This window comes from Parasteatoda tepidariorum, chromosome 2 (assembly GCF_982258835.1).
Source record: "Parasteatoda tepidariorum strain Cologne lab strain chromosome 2, Ptep-v5.0, whole genome shotgun sequence".
NCBI classification, from domain to species: domain Eukaryota; kingdom Metazoa; phylum Arthropoda; class Arachnida; order Araneae; family Theridiidae; genus Parasteatoda; species Parasteatoda tepidariorum.
Genome location: NC_141756.1, coordinates 131,872,278 through 131,897,131, shown reverse-complemented (window position 1 = coordinate 131,897,131; position 24,854 = coordinate 131,872,278). Strand labels below are relative to the sequence as shown.

The following is a 24,854-nucleotide window of genomic DNA, read 5'->3' as shown; positions in this document are numbered from 1 at the left end:
CTTTGTTCCCTGTACTTTGAAGGTGTTCAACAAATCTCTTCAACCTTCTGAACTAGTTCATTCTATGTGACAATATATTGCAAATATTTATTATCTCGAGTAAACTCGGCATAGCAGAATTTGTCAATATGTTTTGTTTTATTACGTTTTTACTCGGCCGGAAGCAAAGCAAAAAATAATAATCTGCTGTGATTGGAAGTTTGCCAATTGGGAGTTTTGCTATTTGTGTTTTTTTGCAATTGTATATACAATGGTAGCTGAACTTATATAGAAAAAAGAGTAAAAAAAATATGGCGTTTGCAAGTGAAAGTAATGCAGATGATTTTTTAGATCATGCAAATGTGAACGAAGACTAATATTTAATTTTTTTAATTGACCCAAGATAGTTTGGGATAGTAAACTGATGGTAAATTAAATATTTTTTACACATAAAAAAATTAAAATTTCAACTTAGAGCTTGTGCAATAGGTTTTGTTTTAGTTCCTTGTATTTATAAAAAATAAAAAAGTATGTTGATTTTTTACATTTTCTTTCAGATCAATTTTACAGATATTTTTTTTAAACTTTTGAAACAACAAAATGAAGCAGGTTCCTTATACATTACCAGCACTGAAGGTGAACAAATCTTTCTCTATAGAATAATTAACTCACAAATTATGAATAAAAAAAATAGTTTAGCGTTGTGAAAAATTTTAAATCTAAATTTATCTTTACAACAGCTATTTTATGCTGTAATATGATAAGTTCCTTTTAAAAAAGTAAATAATTTAAGAAAAAGTACAAAATTGAAATAATTAATTAAAATGTGATTTTAAGGTGATTTTTTAAAATTCAGGATTTTTAAGGACTTTCATTATCATAGCTGCCAACATGGACATGAAAAAAAATCCAGCAGATTTTACAAAATAATATAAATTTCATGATAATTGTTGCATAATGTACTAAATATTTTACACGTAGGGATTTTTATTGGCATCAAAACAGAAAAACTGCAATATTTTTCAGTAATAATTGACATTAAATGAACTCGAAATGCTTATTATGAATAGTAATAGGCATTTTATTTATCTAAGGTACTTAAAAGTCTTTAATTAATTTAAAAAGAAGGCTCTGAGTAAAAATAAACTGAACATTTTAGAACAAAAAAAAGTTTTAACTGATTTTTATAAATGAGGCTCGATTCATTATGTATTACTAAACACTTATTTAAATTTTCAAGCAAGCAATGTGTGCAAAAATGCTATTTCAATAGGGATTTTTTTTTAGGAAATTTTCGAGAATATTCTTAAAATGTAGAAAAACCAGGAAAAACTGGTAAAATCCAGTAGAGTTAGCAGCTGTACATTATCATTTTTTTTAACAACATTACTTTCTATATACACATAAATATATACATCAAAAACTCTATTGAATTTTTACTTTGAATTCTGAAAAATCCAAAAAGACAATAATTTAAAATGTCATTTCATAACAGCTTTAATTTATTACATACACAGAACTGTATGATAAATTCCGACATAAATAATAAAGCTAAAACATTTTCCATGTTTTTTTAAAAAAATGTATTACTTGCTGCTCTTTTCAACCACTTTACGTTATTAAATTAAGCAAAACACGTACTTAGTCGTTCCTCTCATCAAAATAAAGATCAACTGTATTCAGTAAGATCTGGCACAATGCTGTTGGTAACTAATAATATTTAAAATTTCACCACAAATAAGCTACTTTCACATGTACTCCACAAGGTATAGTAAAAAAAACTATATTCTCAGAATCTATCATAAAAATGTACAGCAAATATAGGGTATAAAGGAACACTATTTATTCAGTCATTTCAAAATAAATTTATCAGAAATTAATTTTATTAGTTTGCTAACTTGTTTTTCAGTAGTTGATTGTGAGATATTTCAAATCCATTTATTTGAATCCAGCATTTACTTGCAATACATATTACTCACATGCTTTATAAAACAATTTTTAACACAGTAATAATGTTTAAAATGTATAGTAATGATATATTTTAATAGTATTTCAATCATCATTAAACTTAAAAAATTTAACTCATTATAAACTTAAGTCAGTATCCTTTTAAAAAAATAATTTCTTTTTAAAAAAAAATCATGCATTATTTTAATTAAAAGGAAGGTTATTGACTAAAGCTGCACAATGGGCTATTGATGACAGACATCTCCGAGGATGATCCAAAAACATGCCATCACAATTTTAATCCTCTGCAGACTCCTCCGCTTTGCGTGCACACCCTTGGCCCCTACACAGGGTTGATCGATGCGCCCATTCGCTCCAAGCCAGCGATATTCGACTGTTCCACTGGCGGAAGAATTTCAATTAAAAACTCACCTGAAATTCTTGCATGGTGATGATGACATTGGTATCGTTTGTAGTCTTCAATTTCAACTCTCCACAATTGAAGGAGTATTTCAAGGGTGCTTCAATGAAATCACTGATGGTGGGCAGATCACCTGACGGAACCTGTTTTCCGGACACACTGATGGTCGTCTCAGTCACCCAAGACCCCATCACTTGCTTGAAGAGGAAGCTGTACAACATATTTTAAATACTCTCAACAAAATTTTATAACAGGATCAAATCTTTCAACAAAAAAGCACCATATACACTAACAAATCGCAAAATAATTTTTTAAGACTTTACATGATCATGATAAAATAATCTGACATAAAGAACTCTTTTCTTGATTACATTAGCCAACATAAAAAGATAGAGAGATTTTTCAGATCGATTTCAGAGGGCGGAAAATGAAGCCTGAAATGGAGAATATCTTGCAAAATGCAGCAGAGTTGCACATAAGAGTACAGGAATCTCAATAGGCCCAGTGCAGTATTTGCGAACCTACAAGTATTTCATCAAACATGTAACGATTTCATGCGCTATGGACCGACGTTGCACCGAAATGCATTGCATTTGAATGAATTGTGAGAACGTCGAATAGAACAATGTGAATACCACGTTTTTGCATAATGTGTGGCGAAAATGATAAGAAAGTAGAGTAAGTAGGTAAAGAAAGTAGATCTCATTTTTGAAAAGGGAAAATTAAGCACTTTTGAAAGATACACAATAAAAAAAAGCACCTTTAAGGGCTTTTAAAAATCGAAAATAAGCACTTTTTAAAAACACTATGCAGCACATAAAATGTTTTGACAGAAGTGGTAAACAGTAAAAAAATAAATTCATTATGAAAATTCACGAGAAAGGGCACATATTTTCTCCATTAGACTTCCTAGTTCTGAAATGTTCCGACAGAGATGAAAAAAGGTTTAAATTCTTAAAGCAAATTCATATGACATAGTATATATCGTCAGTTTCCAATTAGTTCTAAAATTTCCGAGCTTATACTGTAACTGTAACTGTACTTTTAAATCAAAGAAATATAATTGAATAGCAACACAATTTTCAGACTAAAAATAAAATTATAATATTTCTGAAAGCAAGGTTTTTTTTTTGATTTAAAAAAAAAACATTGCCAGCAGAAAAAACTAAGAACAAGTAATTAAAAATAAAACAAAACAGAAAAGATTTTCTATTTTAATTTACGAAAAATAAAGAAAAGTTTACAATTCTTAAAAATTTGATATTGAAAAAAATATATACATATAATGGTATACATATAATAACCATTACATATAATAACCATTTTTATGGTTATTACTTTATTTGCCTTCAACGCAAAGGTTGGTAATAAAACTTCATTCAAAGAAACTTAAATAGGCAAAAATTATAATACCATAAATTACAATTTATTCCTTTAAACTGAAAAGGATGGGAAACTCATTCTTTCTTTTTTAATGGGCTTATAACTAACATATAAGTATAAACATCTGATTTTTCTCCCTTAAGGCAAAGCTGAATTTAAGTTCAATTTAAACATTAGGTCTTTGTGTTATATTACATAAGTCATATATTTAATAGTATAAGCAATACATTTAATATTTTTCAATTGTGCTAATTGTATGTTAGATTAAGCTTGATATTTACAATAATAATCTCCGTCTGACAGTATTGAAGTTAAAATTTTTGAAGCTTCAGATTGATTCTGCTACCTCTGTGATAATGTATTTTGTTCTAGGCTTTTCCACATACATTTAAAAACTGACAAGGAAATATATATACAGTATACTCTCGATATCTCAAAAACCTTGTTACGTCATAAAAATAATTTTTCCTCTATCCACCTAATGTTTATTTGAATTTCTATCTCGAAGGGTTTCTTCTAAAAAAAGCTCGCTATGTCGATTTTTTTTTTCGAAATAGAAAATGATTTTTTCTGGAAAAATCACAATGTAAGTTTATTATAAACCAATTTTTTTCTATTTAATGCATATTTATTTTTGTCCTTACCTTTTAAAAATAAAATTAGCATTGTTGTATTTTGACCTATAGTCAATACATACATATTTATTAGTAGTTATTCTTACGTTTCATGACTCCACTTTTTAGAGTAATATTTTTCTACTTTTTAGAACATATTTAGTTCTGAACTTGTTATCTCGAAAATTTCTTTATTTTCCCTTCAGCTTTGAGAGTATACTGTATATTCATTCCATTTGGGGTGAAAAATATAAAAAGTAAGCCGTTTTTGAACTTTTTCTATTTATTTTTGAAGAGAATATCTTATATTTTTGCCCAATTGAGCTTGAGAAACACTCTACTTTAAGGAGCAAATTGTACATGTCCCCAAGTTATCATTATATGAAAGTTTAACTGTATCATAATTATTAAAAACTAACAAAAAATAATTATCAAGAAAAAAAGAATATATATACATTCAGGGTATCTGCTAAATTTTAGATTTGCAAATCCATGACTAATTCCAAGAATTTTTCATGACCTACCGAAGTTACTATTTTCTCCAACAAAACAATAAATTTAATAATTCTCCTTTAACCACTGGATTAACCACCTGCCTTTAACCACTGGATACCATTGTTGGCCATTCTAAAAGCCCCATGGCTGAATCACGGGCAACACACTGTGAAAGAACACCACAGGAGCATTTTCATAAAATATGACCGAGTGGGGATTTTGATGCAAATTCAAATACTGTGAAATTGGGGAGGTTAAATTCCATTTTAAAAATCAGATTTTTCTGCAACCTAAATCCATGAATTTTTTAAAAATAATAGTTAAAATCATGATATTTCATGACAAATTTTGTTCAATACCAAAATCCATGACTTTCCCTGATTTTTCATGACTTTGCAGGCATGCGGATATTATAAGAGAGATATGTATATTATAAGAGAGATAACACTTGATTTTAGTTTAGAGCTTTGATACAAAAAAAAAAGTATTCCATAATCTTACTTGACAACAACACTAGTGAAGAAATCTCCTGATGGTACGAATGTCAGTTGCAAGCTGAAACGTAAAGAAATTGTTAAATAAGATTGTAAATATAATATTACTTTCACAAAATTAACAAAAAAAAAAAAAAAAGACTTAAATTGCAGTTAGGGTGTCCATTAGAAAGGACATACTTCGAAGAAAGCCTCATTTGATGATAGAGCAAAACTATTTACTTATTTAATATGATAATAATATAGGGTGCGGCAAAAAAATTTGAATCACAAAGGCTATTGAAAATTTCACAGGGTTGACACTCAAATTTGGAGACAAAAAAATTCCCTGTAAATATTAACACGACATAAAAAAATATTAAAGTGAAAACTTTTAAAGCTACAAGAGTCGAGAATGTATTGGAATCAATCTGCTAACAAAGAATTCCACACTTTTAAAAAAGATTTTACAATAATGATAAGATAACAGGGTGCGTATCTCTCAACCTTTAAAGTACTTTTTAAGCACTCAAAAAATATTTTCAAGCACATTACATGATCTTGATAAAATAACTAGTTTCTGACTTTTTTTCTGGATTATATTAACTACCATAAAAAGATCGGGAAATTTTTAGGTTCAATTTCAGAGGATGGAAAATGAAGCCTGAAATTGAGAATATATTGCCGCAGAGTTGCACATGATAGTGCAAGAATCTCACCGAACCTAGCTCAGAAGTCACTCCTAAGTACTGCATCAAATATGTAACATGATTGATGCTATCATACGCTACATGACTGACAGCACGCCGAAATGACTTGCGGTGAATGAACTTTCCTTTCCTTCCAGACGCGGATACGTACATAGGTTAGTAAAACCCTTACCCGTATAATCCGCATCTGGCAACTACTTCCAGCCAACCTCAATCAATTATTTAAAGTTTCAAAAGAAAGGAGGTTACAATTTTGTTTACAAATATACAGAAATATTAATTTGTTTACAAATAGACAGAAATATTAATTATAGTTTAAACAATATATATATGACATATAGAAAGTGACAATAAATGAATTTTGGAAAGTAAATTAATACAAAGGAAAAAAAAGGGTAATAAAAATTATATATATATATATATATATATATATATATATATATATATATATATATATATATATATATATAGTTCTCCATTAAAATTTTGATTTATAAGTGTTAAATAATAAGAGAAAGTAATTAAAATGTTATAATAATAAAAAAAAAGTTAAATAGAAAAGAAATGTACATTATTTACAACATACAGGTAGGCATTCCAAAATATATAATAATTTTTTTTTTTATATTTAAAATTTTAGATTATTATCATTATCAGAAAGAAAATTCATTACTAATAATAATTTGGTTTTAAGTGTATTGTTAGTTATGAATTGTTTTTGCCAAGTTGGTAGATCAGTGATATTCGATGCACGAGTATGCCATGAAGCTGTATAGATGCATTCCGTAAGATAGTGTTCTGGAGTGCCCAGAAGGCAGCACGTGCAGTGATCATTATCTGAGATGTTTAGATATTTAAAATAAAATGGAAAAGGACCATGCCCAGTCAGAAACCAGATTTCTTGTTTTGATGGTATCGTCTTAAAATAATCTACTTTATTAATAATTTTATAAAATCTTCTTCCCTTATCTGAATTGTTCCAATAATTTTGCCAAATTTGTGAATTGTGAGAGTTCTGAAGTAGATTCTTAAGATGTGAGATCGGGAAGGGATATGAGTAATTTTGTTGTTTAGTTGTCGATAATTTAGCTAGGGCATCTGCATTTTCATTACCTGTTCTGTCATCATGTGCTTTAATCCATGAGATAAATATATTTGTATTAAGGAGTAATTTTTGTATTTTAGCTGAGAGTGAATTTTTCGTGCCTGGGTTGATTATAGAGTATAATACTGCTTTAGAATCCGACCAGACTATATATTTTTTAGATGCCTTAAATGAAGTCTGTGATTTGATGAATCTAATGCATTCTAAAATAGCAAGTTGTTTGGCTTGAAAGATTGAATTGTTATTATTAATTGTGTAACGATTAGAATGATTTATGTTGAAGAATGCAAAACCAGTTCCAGTATTTGTTTTTGAACCTTTCCTTCCAGACGCATACCTAGGTTAGTAAAACCCTTACCCATATAATCCATGTCTGGCCGCTATTCCAGCCAACCTCAACCCTGGGAACGTGCTTGATCAGTGGCAATTACTTAAAATTTCAAAAGAAAGGTTACAATTTTGTCTACAAATGTACAGAAATAATTATTTGAATATAGTTTAAACAAGAATATTTTTTATAAGTATATATGGAAAAAAAAGTAACAATAAATGAATTTTGAAAAGTAAATTATTAAAAAAAAGGTTAATGAAAAAAAACTCTTTTTTTTTAAATTGCTGATTTCCTTAAGTTTAGATGGTGATGTTACAGGTAAATAATATTAAGTTCTTCATTAAAATTTTGATTTCCAGGTTTTTAAATAATAAAAGAAAGTAATTAAAATGTTATAATAATAAATAAAAAATTGAATAGAAAAATATATACAATATTTACAACATATAAGTAAGCAATCATAAATATATAGAAATTTTTTTTATTTAAAATTTTAGAATCTTATCATTATCAGAAAGAAAATTCATTACTAATAATAATTTAGTTTTAAGTGTATTGTTAGTTATGAAATGTTTTGGCCAGGTTGGTAGATTAGTAATATTCGATGCACAAGTATACCACGAGGCTGTATAGATGCATTCAGTAAGATAGTGTTCTGGAGTGCCCAGAAGGCCGCATGTACAGTGATCATTGTCTGAGATGTTTAGATATTTAAAATAACACGGAAAAGGGCCAGTTAAAAACCAGATTTCTTGTTTTGATGGTATCGTCTTAAAATAATCTACTTTATTAATAATTTTATGTTATCTTCTTTCCTTATCTGAATTGTTTCAATAACTTTGCCAAATTTGTGATAAAGATTTGCAAAGTTGATTCTTGAGATGCGAGATATGGAAAGGATATAAATTTTGTTGTTTAGTTATCGATAATTTAGCTAGGACGTCTGCATTTTCATTACCTGTTCTGTCGTCATGTGTTTTAATCCATGAGATAAATATATTTGTATTAAGGAACAATTTTTGTATTTTAGCCGAGAGTGAATTTTTCATGCCTGGGTCAATTAGAGCGTATAGTACTGATTTAGAATCCGACCAGATTGTATATTTTTTAGATGCCTTAAATGAAGTTTGTGATTTGATGAATCTAATGCATTCTAAAATAGCAAGTTGTTCAGCTTGGAAGACTGAGTTGTTATTATTAATTGTGTAATGATTACAGTGATTTATGTTGAAGAATGCAAAACCAGTTCCAGTATTTGTTTTCGAACTTTCTGTAAAAAATTTTTATGGATCTAAGTGATTATAATTCTTGTTTTCTGCCAAACTGATTAAATTAGCGATAGACTGAGAAGGGTGAAAAATCGGTATTGTTCTTTTTTCCTCGTAAGCACTGTATTGATAATTTATATTGCTATAGGAAATGTCTTTTTTGAGTTGAGTTATGATTATTGAACACGACAACGACGCAATCTGTTCTGAGAGAGGTGGGAATCCAGTTAAGACTTGTAGCAGCTGTAGGAGTGGAGTGGTAGGCCCTTGTGATATTCAGAAGAAATTTCCTTTGGATTGAGTCTAAAGTTCTTGAGATTCTAGGTGAGATTTTTTGGGCCCATGCACATGAACCGTGGGCTACAGTTTTATTTATGAGTTTATGAGCTCTCTGGTTTATGCCCCAGGATTCTGTATTAATTTTATAAAGAGAAGTGAGTAGTCAGTTTGATTTTTCTTTCAGGACTTAAACATGAGGACCCCATTTAAGACTCTGATCTAATATCACCCCGAAATATCAGAAATGGTTCTTTTGTGAGATTTTCTGGTTGTTTATTTTGAAAATTGGACCCCTGCTTGAGTTGGAGAAATGGATGAAAACAGATTTGTCTATTGATAAATTGAGATTATTGTTTGTTAGCCAATTTCGAATAATATTGAGTGTGTTGTTGGTATTAATTTCCAAATCTCTTCTTGAATTTCCAAACGTTAAAAGAATAATATCATCGACAAATGCTTGTATAATTTGATAGTTCATATTTGTATTGAGCAAGCTATTGATTAAAAAATTCCAAGCTGTCGGACCTATGCACGAACCCAGTGGGCAACCTTTGAGTATATGTTTTGTTTTGAATCTTTGATTTAATGATAGAATTGCAAATCTATTTCTGTTGATATCTTCTATCATGTGACATAAATTCTTAGGAAGATTTGAAGTTGAAATTTCTTTATAAATTAAATTATACTGTATGATATCAAAAGCGCCTTTAATATCAAGGGAGGTGGCTGCAACATGTTTGAAGTTGTTTTTGAAGTGTTTTAGATTATCTAAAAAATTTTGAAGTGCATCATGCACTTCAAAATTATAGATTTGCTGAAACGAAAACCAAATTATTTGTCTGATAAAATGTTTTACTTTTCTATATAATAGTCTATATGATAGTTGAAAAGCAAGCTTTTGAAGAATATGTGGCGAGAATCAGCATGGTAAAGAAAAAATCTCATTTTTGAAAAGGGAAAATTAAGCACTTTTGAGGGAACACCTTATAGAATCTTTATTTCAGAGTAAATGTCTCATATCTAGATAGAACAATGTGAAAGTTTTAAGTTAAGAAAATTTTGTAGACAATATATTTCTTTGTAATTTTAGAAATTTTCAGACTTTGTTTTTTTAGCAGTTGACTTATACACCTAACATACCAGAAATTTGCTTTCTCATGTTTAAAAAATTAGGGTAGAATTATACAACACAATATACACTATTAATTTCTTTCAAACTAAATACACATGAGTGCTTGGATATTAGTTCAATTAATAAATGTAAAGAAATGTAAAAAAAGAAAAAAAATTAAGCATAACAAAAATAATTTAAAAACAAAAATTTTTTAAAATATAGTTGATAACAAATACACTTTCCTTTGAAAAGAGCGCAAATTAAGTAATGGAACCACTTTAATAACTTTCAATCTAACAACCAGATTTTCACGTACAGCGCGCAAAATGAAAAATATATCATTTTGAATAACTTCTAATGATTGTATTTTCACTTACTAAGTATCAATCATAATGGCTCCAGGGGGTGACTTCAATTATACTAATTAATTTAGTTATGAAATCAGACACAAAAATGTACTTTCTCTAAATAAACATGTATTTTTTTAACATATTTGGATTCTTGACCCTCAAAACAAGGGGGGTAGACAAAATTTCGAAAAAATTGGATCATAAATTGGGTGGAGGCTACTACGCTATATATATTAGCCGACAGTCCCAAAAAGGGCCAAGCAAAATCACCGTCGCAAATGATCAATTTAAGATAACCATACTATTTCAAGAGAGCAATAGTATCTAATTTTACTCTATTGCTTAGCAATCAAGTTCAGACAATAAAAAAAAAAAAAAATAAAGATTAAAAATAAAAGATTTTTTTCTTTAGTCTATCAACATCAAAATTTGTTATTGTGGGTAGAGTTGTTTTCGATAATGTCAACCTTCATCTATGATAAAGGTACCCCCAACATAGAATCGAGTTAACATGTCTTATATACTAGTGAATTGGAATTATATTTTTGTAACCGTAGATGCACTATGGTACCCCCCTCCCTCACCAGAATTTTAGCTATGATATAATTCGATAAATGGATACCACTAGTTGATTCATTGCTGTTTTATGAGAAGCCGTGAGAAGCTGTATTAAGATCACTGTAGTTTTGAGTGCTGATCGTGAGAGCTGTATTAACAGGGTTGCCACAGTAAAAAATGAACAAAAATAGTTGCTTTTAGTAGCCTCAAGCATGAAAATAGTTGCCTAAAACTATGAAAATAGTTGCCTGAACAGGAACAAAAATTTATCAAAAATAGTAGCCAAATAACTAAAATGATAACTTAATAGTCAAATACTATTATTAGGACTGGGTGATGTCAGAAATTTTAAATTGTGATACATCGACAGTTAGACATCACGATATAGTAATGTATCGCAATTTAGTATATGCTCAAAAATTACCTATGGGAAATCGCTAAATCAATCAAAAATAAATAAAAAGGAATAAATCTAGTGCAAAAGAAAATATTAATTCTAAACATATTCTACTATGACATCAATATCATTGCTTAATTTTTTCAATTAAATTAATAAAGAAGTCAAAGTAAAAGCAAACCCAAGCTTTATTTCATTTTTCTTAAATTAAAAATGATTTAAGATTTATTGGTTTAAAAATAATAACAGTGTAACAAATTATTTTACATACCTGCATTAAAAATTAAAAGAAAAAAAACGAAAGTGGAAAGCAAACCAAAGAAATGTTCACTTTAGAAAAATATTTTTTTATTTTTTATTATTTGTTGAAAAAAAACATGCTTTTGAAACATCATTAGACCCTTTTTATTTACTTATTTAAAATAATAAAAAGTAGTATTAACTAATGGTCAAATTCCGTACTTAATAAATGTAAAAATATTTTTACTTATTTATTATTATTTTCATTTTTAAAAATAAAATCGACTAAAGATTTATTTGTTTAAAAATGATACTGACTATCAAACAAATTATAAAACAAACAAGCATTGAAAGAATTTTAATAAAAGTTTTAAAAAAATACTTTAAGTACTAATGTTAAATTATTAAAAACGTCAAAACATTACTAAACTTTTTATTTAATTAAAAAAATTTTTTGCTTTAACTAATAGCCAAATTTTTTTAAAACTTTGTTTTCATTTTCTCAAAAATAAAAGCAAATTAAATAAAGGTAAGCTTTGTTTTAATTTTGCTATAATTAAAAACGACTGAGCATTTATTGGTTGAAAAACAATCAAATTATTATAATCAACTACATTCAATAAATTTTAAAAAACTAACTTTTTATAATAAAGTTAAATACAAAATACCCCTATTAAATTGTATCACTTAAAATAAAAAACAATAATTGAAGAAACACAATGATTTGATCTATTGAGTTCAGAACGAAAATTTAAGATAACAGCGATTGCGCAGCAATCGCAAAGTAACAGTAAGTCTATTAAAAATAATTGATAAGAATCGTTAAACCCAGACAGAAAAAAAATGCTATGAAATAATGCAGAACGAAACGATCGCTGCAAAAGTTTCACTGAAAATAATTTACAAGAAACCCGACAATTATTTCCGACGAAATAAAATGCACAACGACTGCAAAATGACTTAGTCCCATTGAAAATAATTTTCAAAAAATGCAGAATCCCAAAGACAAAAATGGACATAAAGAAACTATGCATTGCGTTCCACATTACAACGCTGATCCTCGCACGAAACCGGGAGTTCTGATTCAATTCATTCTTCGTCATTCAACATCACAAAACTAACATCATTTTAATAGCAAAACGCTATCTATATCTCTTCATCTAGATGAAATCAAAATCGTCTTCGTTAGTGTGGTAACAGCCTAGTCAAGGATCCTTAAATCGTTAAACCGCGATTGCAATCTAATTCCGACGGCTTAATTCAGATTTCTAATGCATCGCCTAAAACGAAAGTCACTACATCGGCCTACTGATATATGCGTTAAATCGATATTTCGTGATACATCGATTTATCGTCCAGTCCTAACTATGAAAAAAAAAAGGTTTAAAAAAAGGTTAATTAAAAAAAGGTTTTGTACAAATGTAAAAGGTTATTAGAAAATAGAAAATTAGAAATATGGATATTAGAAAATAGGTACCTAAATAAAAGTCGAATTACAATAAAATATTAATGTTAATAGAAGGAAAAAACAATTAAAAATAACAAAACTGCCCCTCAGAGAGAACATATGAGTCGCTCAGAAGCCAATGCGGTTAAGTCCAAAACACAGAAATTGAGAAAATTAATGTTTTCTGATACATTAGTTTTTAAAATTCTTGGTTTAATAATTTAATTAGAAAAGTGTATAAAGTCTTTTTTCGAGGTGTAAACTCTGCAAAAAAACAAGATATGTACAGGATGTCTAAATAAAAACGTAAGTATTTATTGAAATAATGACAGCATCTTGAAAATTTTAGGACTTATACCTTTTGGCAGCTGAAAAAGATAAGAAATTTATGTAAAAAAATACATATAAAAAGTGGACTTATTCACAATGGCTTCTGAAATTATTGTACAATATATTCAGAAGCTATTAAAAAAAGGGCTGTCTAACCTAGAAAAAAGTAACCAACGAGTTAATCCTTTAATAACTTAGAAGATTATTATTTATTTCATCAAAATTTCCAAAAATCAGAAAATATCAAAAAATGGACTTAACCGCATTGGCTTCTGAGCGGCTCATATAACAAGTACTTTATTAAATCCAATGGAAATTTAAATTTTTGGCTCTTTGGACATAAATGATTGTATAAAAGTTTGTTTTGTTTTATTAACGTTCTGAAAAGTAACATTCATTTTTGCTCAGAAAACTTCATCAAGAGTAAAAAAAGTCTCCGAATAGTCGCCTATTCCTGAAAATAGTTGCTTTCTTAGCCTTTTCAGGCAAAAAAAGTCGACATAGTTGCCTAAGGCTGAAAATAGTAGCAAACAGTTGCATTTTAGTAGCCTGTGGCAACCCTGTATTAAGTTCACAGTCGTGGTTGCCCCTGTGTTGCCTTTAGCAGTCGAGTGAATACGTTATATGTGATTGAGACTGAGTAGCAACAGCGTGAGGAGGACAATGTCGCAGTCACAAGTAGCAAGTCAACTGTTCAATGTGGACCATCCATCGAAGTAGACATGTTCAAATTGAAGTGGGAGTTTCTTTCAAGGTAGGCGTGTTCATATCACGTCGGAAGATCACCAATGTGGGTAAAGTTGTGGGTAAGTCAACCTTCATCTATGATAAAGGTACCCCAACATAGAATCGAGTTGAGAGAATCAAATGAGAATCGAGTTAACATGTCTTATATACTAGTGAATTGGAATTATATTTTTGTAGTGGTAGATGCACTGCAGTTATGGGAAAAAAAAATCAAAATCTTTACCTAAAATCAAAGATGGCAATAAAAGAAAAGATTTATTAAAATTTGTGTGCTTTATATAAATAAATAAAAACTCACGAAACAGAGTCATTTCCACAAGTGGTGCCTTCACCATTAGGGGGAAGAGCAAGCTGTGCTGATTCATTCTTGTACTGCACAGTGGCATTTGAAATGTACATGTAAACACACGTTAAATTTAAGAAGTTGGGGTCAGCTTCATCAATTTCAAACAAATTCCTTGTGAAGTGATGATCACTGGTGATGCCACTCTGGAAAATACAATAAATAAATAAAACTGTCAAGACATACAGGATAGCATATTTCAATTTGAATTTAATAAAAACATATATTTAACAGCACTAGTACTAAAAGTTATTTTCATCGTGAGAACATTTCTGACTAGGTCATACAGAAAAAAGTTTCACTAAGAAAAAAATTTTTCATAAAAAATAAAGGTCTGTTTGAATAAATTTACAATAGTGTTTATAATGTTCAAATGTTTAGAATAATGTTCGAATTTTGACTTCCTGTAAAGTTTATAAAGGGAGAGCCTTGTAGTATCATTTTAAAAAACTCACTGAAAAAAAGCTCGCTTTCATATGACGTAAGCAATCAGTTAGGTTTACCACATTGCACTTTCTGACCAAACTCCTGCTATCTTTTCGTAAAAGACAGCTGGCAGAAAAGATCCTCTTTTTCATAGATTGTAACGAGAACAAGGTTTGCTTGAGAACTTGTTTTTTTAAAAGTATTTTGTGAAACTACCGTTTTTCCTAAAGTTGAATTTGTGAAGGTATTGCTTAAACGGTAGTAAATTTACCTTGGACAGACCCCTGATAATGGTACTCCATTCATATTTGTATAAATTCAGATAATAAACATCTACAGGGTTCTGTCCAGGGCAAGTTTACAACCGTTTAGTGGTACCTTTAAAATTCATCTTTGGAAAACACGGTAGTTTCTCAAAATACTTCAAAAAAAGCAAGTTCTAAGATTTAGATTACTTCTAAAATTTTTTTTTTTTTATCCCCATAAAAAAATACAAATCCCAGAGTTTTTTAAAATGAAATGAAGAGGTTTTCTCTCTATAAATTAATCAGCAAGTCAAAATTCGAACATCATTCTAAACATTTGAACATTATCTTTGTAAATTTATTCTACTAGACCTTTATTTTTTTATGAAATTTTTTTCTCTATAAAACTTTTTTCTGTATGATCTCGTCAAAAATGGTCTCATAATGAAAAAAACTTTTAGTTCTAGTACTGTTAAATGCAAGTTGAAATTTAACTATGGAAAATGGAATTTTATGTCTAAATTTTCACAAAATAGGTACCTCTCAAAAAACCTAGACAGACTGCTGATCCTTGATATAGTATATGCTCTTGAGTAGTACCAACCAATATAATTACAGCGTCCCATTCATATACATTACATAAAGTTTATTTGTTTATTGATCAACACAATTCAATGCTCATTGAACTGTCCAAATATATAACACAAACCTATAAACATAAGGCTTTGTATAAAGTAAAATTTTGTGCTATCATTCACATATCTATAAACTTATTAAGAACTAAACATGGCAATAGATTAATCTTAATATGCTTAAAAAATAATTTTTAGACACACAAAAATATGTGCTTAGGTACTTAAATGAAAATTTTCTAGATCATAACTAATTAATTTAGCAATTTTGGACTGGGTAGTTTTTTAATCTCTTTGTGATAAATTAAACAAATAATAACTTTGCTACAGAAATTTCTTGACTGCAAATCGATTGTTTACACTCTCAGAGTAAATAATGTGGGTTTATGGGTATCCCCAGGGCAGAATCGCAGCGACATTGTTGCAGAATGTTAAAGAGTTTTGCAGAAAGATTTTTCTGTCGAAAAGTAAGAAATTTTTCTTATCTTTTCTACAGAAATTTACCCCAAAATTTAAATTATGCATTTAGATAATCACCTTTTGACGTGCCCATAATATCATAAATCGATGTAAAGTTTTGATTGTATTTTTGGCAGTTATTGATACTGATTTCCATGTGGCTTTTAAATATCACGTTATTTGAATATTTACTTTTCAAGGCAATTATTCTATTTAATTTTTGTCAAATATTGCTATTGATTTGTCCATAGTTTTTAAATCCAACATTTTTTACGCAATATTATTTATTACAACTTAATCTCGAAACAAAACACGCATTTGAGGAGTCTGATTCATGTGATTTTGTTTAAATGAAATTATTTTTTCCATTGAAACTTCTCCATATACATTAATACATTAAAAAAAAATCTTGCATTATTAGTAATAATTACTCTGTTAATTTCCAAATTCTTATAAATTATATAAGAATATATTCATCATAAATTATATCTTTGATTTGTCAAAGTGAGTTTATCACCTAATAGCTATAAGTAATGTACTCAAGATATAATATCACATTATGAGTGGGGGGGGGCGGAACCTACCAACTCAAATCATGAAAAAATAAATAAAAAAGCATGGGAAATCACTTTGTTCAGTTAGAAATTATTTTAATTATTGGTCTATACCAGTGTTTCCCAACCTTTTTTGTACCATGCCCCACCTAAGCCTTTCTAAAATTCTTATGCCCCCCTATGTAACATATACATAATTTTTAATATTAAAAAATCAAATTGTTCACTTAAGAAACTTAGGAAATTGTTAGCGAAACAAAGTAAGTAAATTTTCCGAACATATAATGAAAAACTAAAATTCAAATTCGAAATAATTTTAATAAAGATTTTTCTATAATAATTTAATATTTTAATTTAGTGAGATTCTTGCCCTTGATGCTTGCTGCACGTAGATTTTATCTTAGGTTCCAATTTGGTTAGTCTCCCCGTTGTGTTATATCCAGACGATTTCTTTTTTTTTACCAATAAAATCACTTACAGCACTAAATTCACAATCAGCCAAATATGAAGACAGAATCGGTAACAATATTTTTCTTGCACATTTGATTCAATTTGGATATTTGTTTTCTGTTTCCTCACGAAGCCATGCCATCACTTCTTTCATATTAAATAAAGTTCTAACTGTCTCATCATTTAGCAAATTCTTCTTGATATATTTGATATATCAGACAAATCCACTAACATGGACTGCTATGTCCATGTTGAAAAATAAATTTGTTTTAAATCAGAATATCTTTCTTTTAAATCAGCCGATAGAATATTCAGATGATAGACAATAACAAGTAAAGCGGTATCATTTACTTCACATATTTGGAGCCAATGAAACTGTTCAAAGTTTTTGCTGTTAATATTTTTCTGACATAACTCAATAAGGGTAATGAAGCCAAATATCTTCGTTTTTGCATCAACAAGAGTTTTATTTGTTCCTTGAAATTTCTTATTTAATATATTCAGTTTTTAAGATATTGGCTAAATAACTCACAAATGCTTTACCATCGACTGTAAACAGATACTTCATTTCAGGTTTGTCGCTTAAAAAATCCCTAAGTCGCATAATATTTATTGATCGCAATTATTTAAGAATTTGCTTTTTTCCTTCGATTTTGTCACCGAAATCACGCATTGCATTTAAATGGCACGGAGCAAAAGGTTTAAACTCATGTCGAGTCCATTTTTGAATTGCCCCCCTTTACAATCAAATTGCCCACCGGTGGGGCTTGGGCCCCACGTTGGGAAGCACTGGTCTATACTTAATAAAAGTTTTTGTTTTTTTTTACATGTACATTAACAGTCCAACAAAATGCTAAGTTGTATACATAAATCATGATTAAAAAAAGAAAAGGAAATAAAGTTTAGAAATTTAATTTAAAGTTGAGAAAGTCAGAAGAATCTCAAGCCCGTGTGCTTACAATAAAAATAAAAACATCAAAAAAGATTTAATGATGATTTATAAAGACAATACTGAACACTAAGTTTATTTTGAAAATAAAGCATAAAGCAGAATGATCAGTGTAAAAAGAAAGAAAAAAAATATTGTAATAGAATCAGTTAAACCTAAAAATTGTAGCAAAAGAATTGTATAAATCAACATAATTGGTTGCACAATTATGATTTTTTCCCTTTTTTGTAAAATTATCTAAATGGGATTTTTTATTTTCATTTTAAGCAGTTTTTCTTTTTTATATATAGTAATCAAAACTCAGATAAAATGTATAAATAATGCTTAATATTAGCTATAAACAACATTGTAATTAATATTTCTAACTAATATGGTCACAATTATTTTGCGTATAACAATAACAAAATAATCACTAAAAATTTTAAATCATAGTTGCTCTGAGGAGCGGTATTGAAGGTCTTACACTGACTAGTGCTCACTACGAAAGCGCAATTTCAATATTGCAAAAAAGATTAGGTAATAAAGAAATAATTACTGCTCATATGAGCAACTTACATAATATTCTCCCTCTTAGAAATATGAATGAGCAAAAGCATTCAGAACAAGGTTCTCCAAAGCGATTTTTAAAAGGCGGCCTGTCCTGTTTTGCCCTTTGATCCCAATAAATGTACCCTCTTTACCCGTTTCGTAAAAATAAGCCGCTATCCCTTAAAAACACTGCCTTTTTATTCATAATCCATTTTGAAAAAAATTAATTCACTGTTAAAATAGTAATGACACATTGGTAAAATTATCTGAGTTTATAGGTTTAATTCTAAATACTATTACAAATATTTACTTTGTTAGGATAATTCTTAACATCTTTTTACAGGAGGATACTAATAAATTGATTTTAAAAATTTAGAACTATTTTTTTAAGTTAAATACCTTTTTTTTTTAAAAAAAAAAATTCACCTTCAAATGTTCATTTTCTCATAATTTTCAGTTCAAGTTAGAGAAAAAAGCTTTCAAGTTATTTATCAATTTATCCTTCTTTTCTTTTGTTTACTTTATTTAAAAAAAGAATATGCAGAGATTGTCTTTTGGCATGCTCTTAATTATTTTTATAAACTACAAATTGCTCTCTTATTTTGATAATGAGAGAGAATTACTTTTTGAAATACAAACATAAAATTGTATAAGAATAAATACACAAGTGGGCGACCCTTGTGCGAAAATACAAACTAAGGTAAACAATGTTAAAGAGCACAAAAATATTATTAAATGCAGACAGCTGTTTCGGATGCTCAAAGGGCAACCTTCATCAGTGCAACAGTTGTGCAACAGCTGTTGCACTGATGAAGGTTGCCCTTTGAGCATCCGAAACAGCTGTCTGCATTTAATAATATTTTTGTGCTCTTTAACGTTGTTTACCTTAGTTTGTATAAGAGTAATTTAAAATTTGTTGAGGATAAAATTCAGTTATTATTAGACATTTTAATTTATATTAAATATTTTGATACATTTTTATGGTGTTAAGAAGAAACGCCTGCATTTTTTTATTCCTAGAGAGAACTCTGATTTAGTAATATGTAGGACAAAATTAAAAAAATTCATACTCTGGAATGTTTAATTGTTAAAATAAAAAGTTATGAGAATCTTATGCCCAATCCTTATAAAGATACTGCCACCCAATTTAATTTCAGAATTTGATAAAGAATATGTTGTTATGAAGTTATTTTGTAAAACTATTAATTTTTTTGCTTAAACAACTAAGTTCTAGAGAAAATTATCTTGCCTCAACAAGAAAATGATTCTACTACCTTTTTCTCCCCCTCGCATGCTCAATTAACGACAGCCAAACAGAAAATTAATTGCAACAGCCTCTGATTTATTGACTAATATTGATGAGCTAGAATTTGTATGTGCTTTTTGCAATGATGAATGAATAAGACATGGTGCATAGCCAAATCTTTCAACAAAAAATAAGCACCTTTGAAGTAATCAAAAAATATTTTTCAGCACTATATACATTAATAAAATGCAAAAAATTTTTCAATGACTTAACATGATCATGAAAAAACAACAAGTTTCTGACGAAAAACTTTTTTTTATTATATTTGCTACCATAAAAAGATCGAATTTTCAGTTTGATTTCAGAAGGTGGAAAATAAAGGCTGAAATTGAGAATATCTTGCAAAATGCAGCAGAGTTGCACACGAGAGTGCAAAAATCTCACCGAAAACAGCTCAGTAGTCATTCCCAAATATGTCATCAAACATGTAACACGATTGGTGCTATCCTACGTTGAGGACCGACAAAATGCTAAAAAAGATTGTGGCTGAAAGTGTAAGTAGGTAGTTCATTTACGTCGCACTAGAGCTGCACAATGGGCTATTGGCGACGGTCTGGGAAACATCCCTGAGAATGATCCGAAGACAAGCCATCACAATTTTGATCCTCTGCAGAGGGGATGACACCCCCGCTTCGGTAGCCCAACGGCATGCATGCGAAGTCGAGCACTTTACGGTAGAACAGTTTAACGAGGACCAATACCGCACACCCTCGGTCCCTACGCAGATTGATCCAAGTGGTCACTCACCCGCACACTGACAGCAGCCAATGATGCTTGACTTCGGTGATCTGCTGGGAACCGTGTCTTAACGATCAGTCCACTGCGGGACGGTTGAAAGTGTAGAATAGAACAATGTGAAAATTATGTTTTTACATAATATGCAGCAAAAATTGACATGGTAAAAAAGTCTTATTTTCGAAAAAAAAAATTAAGTACTTTTAAAAAATACCCCATAAAAAAGCACCTTTAAGGGTTTTAAAAAACACCCCATAAAAAAGCACCTTTAAGTGTTTTAAAAAACAAAAATTGAAAATAAACACCTTTAAGAACTTTTTAAAAAACACTACGCACCATGTCCTGTGTATGAACAACCAGATGAGGACGTATGCAGACAGTCAAAAATGTATTCAGTTCCAAAATATAGTCAAGATTTAAAGGCTCATTTAATTCTTAAAATACATCTACGTTTCAGCAGAAAATATTTGACAAGTGTAATATCTTACCCACGATGACTTTTCGGCTGTGAAAATTCCGACAACATTTTTTGAAACGTCAGAAAGGAGAGGGAGGAACACTCTTTGAATTGCTTCCGGCTTCTGATCTAGAATTTAATTTCACATATAAATAGAAAGAAGGTTTGATTTTTTTTTAAGATAGCAACAATGATTAGTTCATTTTAAAAATGCAGTAGAATGTCAATCATCCAGAGAGGAAGGCAGAATTTTTTCGAGCTATCTGCGACAAAACTCTCTAGCACTAATATCTTTCTGCAAGGTACTTTTAATAATAACAGACATATATGTTATTAATTTAAAAGAGAAAAAGTACTGCATTTACAAAAAAAAAAAAAATAACTATATAATTTTTTTTAATTGAACATGTAATAATTTTTTATTCTAATATTATGGGTGATATTCTCGCATTTTGTTGGGGGGGGGGGGGAACAAATTATTTCCTTCTTCCCATTTTGTAAATAATCATCACAGTAAAAAAAAATTTAAAAATCATGAAACACGTAGTAGTAATCGCTGAGAAAAAGACCTACGACGAAATTGTGCGAATCAGACTCCTATAAAAGGGATTACTCAAATGCCTGTTTCGTCACGAGATTAGGTAGTTGCAATAAATAATACTGTATAAAAAATATCACAATTAAAAACTATGGAGAAATCAATAGCAATAACTGCCTAAAAATCGATAGAATTATTGCCTTTAAAAGTAAATACTCTGCAAGATTCGAATTTTTGATAGTGTTTGAAATATATCGGGATATATAAAAACAACAAAAGTGCCGGAAATACAATCAAAGCATTACATCGATTTACAATACTATCAGCGAGCGTGACAAAAAGTGATTATCTAAGTGCATGATTCAAACTTTAAGTATAAATTTCTGTAGAAAAGAAAACTACATTTTTTTACTTTTCAAAAGAAAAAACATTCCGTAAAAACTCTGTTACATTCTGCGACAATATGCGTGTCACTGTGAATCTGAAACGGGAGCAATCACTGCGGCTGATCTGATTGAGGAAAAATTTAGATAACTGGAAAACTTTTTTAAAAAAATAGAGTTGATATAGTAATATAACTTTGATATGCCAATGTAAAGTTTGTAACTTTCGCTATTGTTCAATATTTAGAGGAAATGATATGGCTATCCAGAAATATTTGAAAACACCTGCTACATTTATATCAGAGTGCGTAGTCTGATTTTTCAGCAAAAAGTAAAAACCATTTAAGTACTTTTTAAGCGATCAAAAATTTTTTTTAATCACTTTTGGAAAAGAAATCTTAATTAGGATCCTTGTAGTAATAAAAATTATTTTTTTCTATCGTTCAAACTTCTTAATTTATAAACATAAAATCAATAAAGTTCAAAAACATTTTCAAAAACTTTACATAATCATGATAAAATAACTAGTTTCTGATATATATTGATTGCACAGAAAATAGTGAAAATCGTGAATTTTTGTAACTTAGAATGACAATCGAGACAGCGAAGAAAAAAAAATCTCGATTTATATAATTTAGGGTTTAAATTTTTGAACCAGTAATGTAACATAACATTTTAAGTTTATTAACAATTTATTAACCAACTACAGTTGGACCTCTATTTTACCAAGTCTCTAAATCCTGATAATAAGTTTGTTATATGGAAAATTCATTAAATAGAAATTCATCTTTAGAAATATTTAAACAACACAAAACAGGTTTTAAATTTGTAAAGATACACTTAATCGTAATGATACATTATAAAAATATTTATAGTTAAAAATACATAGTTTGGGTGAAAAAAGTAGCAATCAAATAATAAAAAATCTTTTAATCTCTACTTTTAATATTTTAGCCACCCTATTGCAACTTTTTTGCCAAACATCAAGTGTAAATAAACATTACGATTGTCAAACACTGTAGTGATTTTCTGGAAAATTCAGTTTTGATATTGGAATGTTCCTTGGATAAACGTGCAAACTGGGTCTATGGAACAGTAAATGGAACTTCATGTACTAAAGAAATGGATGATGCCACTAAAAAAGACCTATTTTTTGACCATCTAGCATTATTTAGCAGAAATTTATAGCTCAATTTGGAGAACCCATATATTATATCAATGACGTGATTCCTTTTTTTTTTTTTTTTTTGTAAAAGGATACATTTATTTTCCTTATTTCACTTCTTTTACAACCAATAATACTAAAATAACCGTTAACCTATCTTTTTACACCAATCTCTGAATTACAACACATTTTTTTTTCTTGGAGCTATTCATATCTCAACCTATTTTTCCCAGCATCATTAAGTTATGTTCTATTTCTATAAATTTCATTTTTTTAAAAATTATCTCATATTTTTTAAAATTAATATTTCAGAAAATAAAAGTTAAATTTTTTTAAAGGAAAAGAAAAATATTAAAAAAATAAATATTAATGGGTGGATGGATCCATTGATCTTTTCTCAAGACGGATTTCGGCCCTCAGGACTGAAGAGTGCATCGACTGTTTAACAGAATTGCGATAAAATATGCACAACCAGTGAATAAGTTTAGTCCATGAAAGACAGTGATAAGATTTAATAACTTCAAAAATGTTTTGACAGTTTTAAAAATTAAAATAAAAAGATATTCTCAAATAAAAAAAATTTATAATAAAAAGATTTAAATATAAAAAACTGAAATACAAAAAGGTTATTTGGATTAAAAAAACTGGATATTTTTTAATTTTTAAAATAAATCATTAAATAAATCAAGATTGCTTAATACTCTGACTCTAGATTTAATAATTTCAAAATTTTACAACATATTTTTACAGTTTTAAATATAAAAAAACTGGCTTAAGTATAAAAAGTTTATTTAGATTTTTAAAAAAAAACTGAGTTAAATACTGAAAAAAAACCTGGATATTTTAATTTTTAAAAGATATTAAACAAATCAAGATTGTTTAATACTTTGACTCAAGGATTCAATGGAACCAAAAGATTAGGAAATTATCGACTATACCTTTTTTAAAGATGAAACATATTTGTTTTTATGTTGAAAAATTTAAAAAACATATTAAATGAATGAATATACTATGTACCATTTGTATTGAAAATTCCAAAATCTGATAAGTGTAAAATGACAACACATGATTGCCCAAATGCCAAGGATACAGACTGCAAGATATTTTCATCTATGCTTTGATCAACAACAATCTCTTGAACACCGCAATGCACATTGTGAAGACGAATCAGAGGATCTCTCACTGAGGACATATAAATGTAAGGCCTAGTATCCAGAAAATCCTGCAAGAATTTATATTTTATTAAATGTTGAGTTAAAAATTATTAATTTCTGAATTTATATAACTGTTTTTACTTTTAATGTTAAGTAGCAGATTTATATTCAACATTCACAAAAAAATTCTGGTTTTCACATTTCACTCAAAATCATTAATGCCTTTAAACTTCTATGATAACCTCTCCTCCAAATAAAAGTATTTAAAGGTGTAGTGTATATCTACCACTACAAAAATATAATTCCAATTCACCAGTATATAAGACAATGTTAACTCGATTC

General features: G+C 28.7%; 1 protein-coding gene across 2 annotated transcripts in view; it reads right to left on the bottom strand.

The window, feature by feature from the left end:
* Positions 1-24,854, bottom strand: part of LOC107443916 (uncharacterized) — a 42,031-nt gene that overhangs the window by 4,943 nt on the left and 12,234 nt on the right. For both annotated transcript variants that reach the window (XR_015431919.1, XM_016057943.5), the window contains exons 4-8: positions 24,376-24,580; positions 21,304-21,401; positions 14,487-14,677; positions 5,341-5,394; positions 2,359-2,557 (exon numbers count right to left, since the gene is read on the bottom strand). Coding sequence is in view for 1 of the 2 variants with exons in the window: in XM_016057943.5 (XP_015913429.2) it covers positions 2,359-2,557; positions 5,341-5,394; positions 14,487-14,677; positions 21,304-21,401; positions 24,376-24,580 (747 nt within the window). In the remaining variant the exon portion in view is untranslated. The remainder of the gene's footprint in view (positions 1-2,358; positions 2,558-5,340; positions 5,395-14,486; positions 14,678-21,303; positions 21,402-24,375; positions 24,581-24,854) is intronic.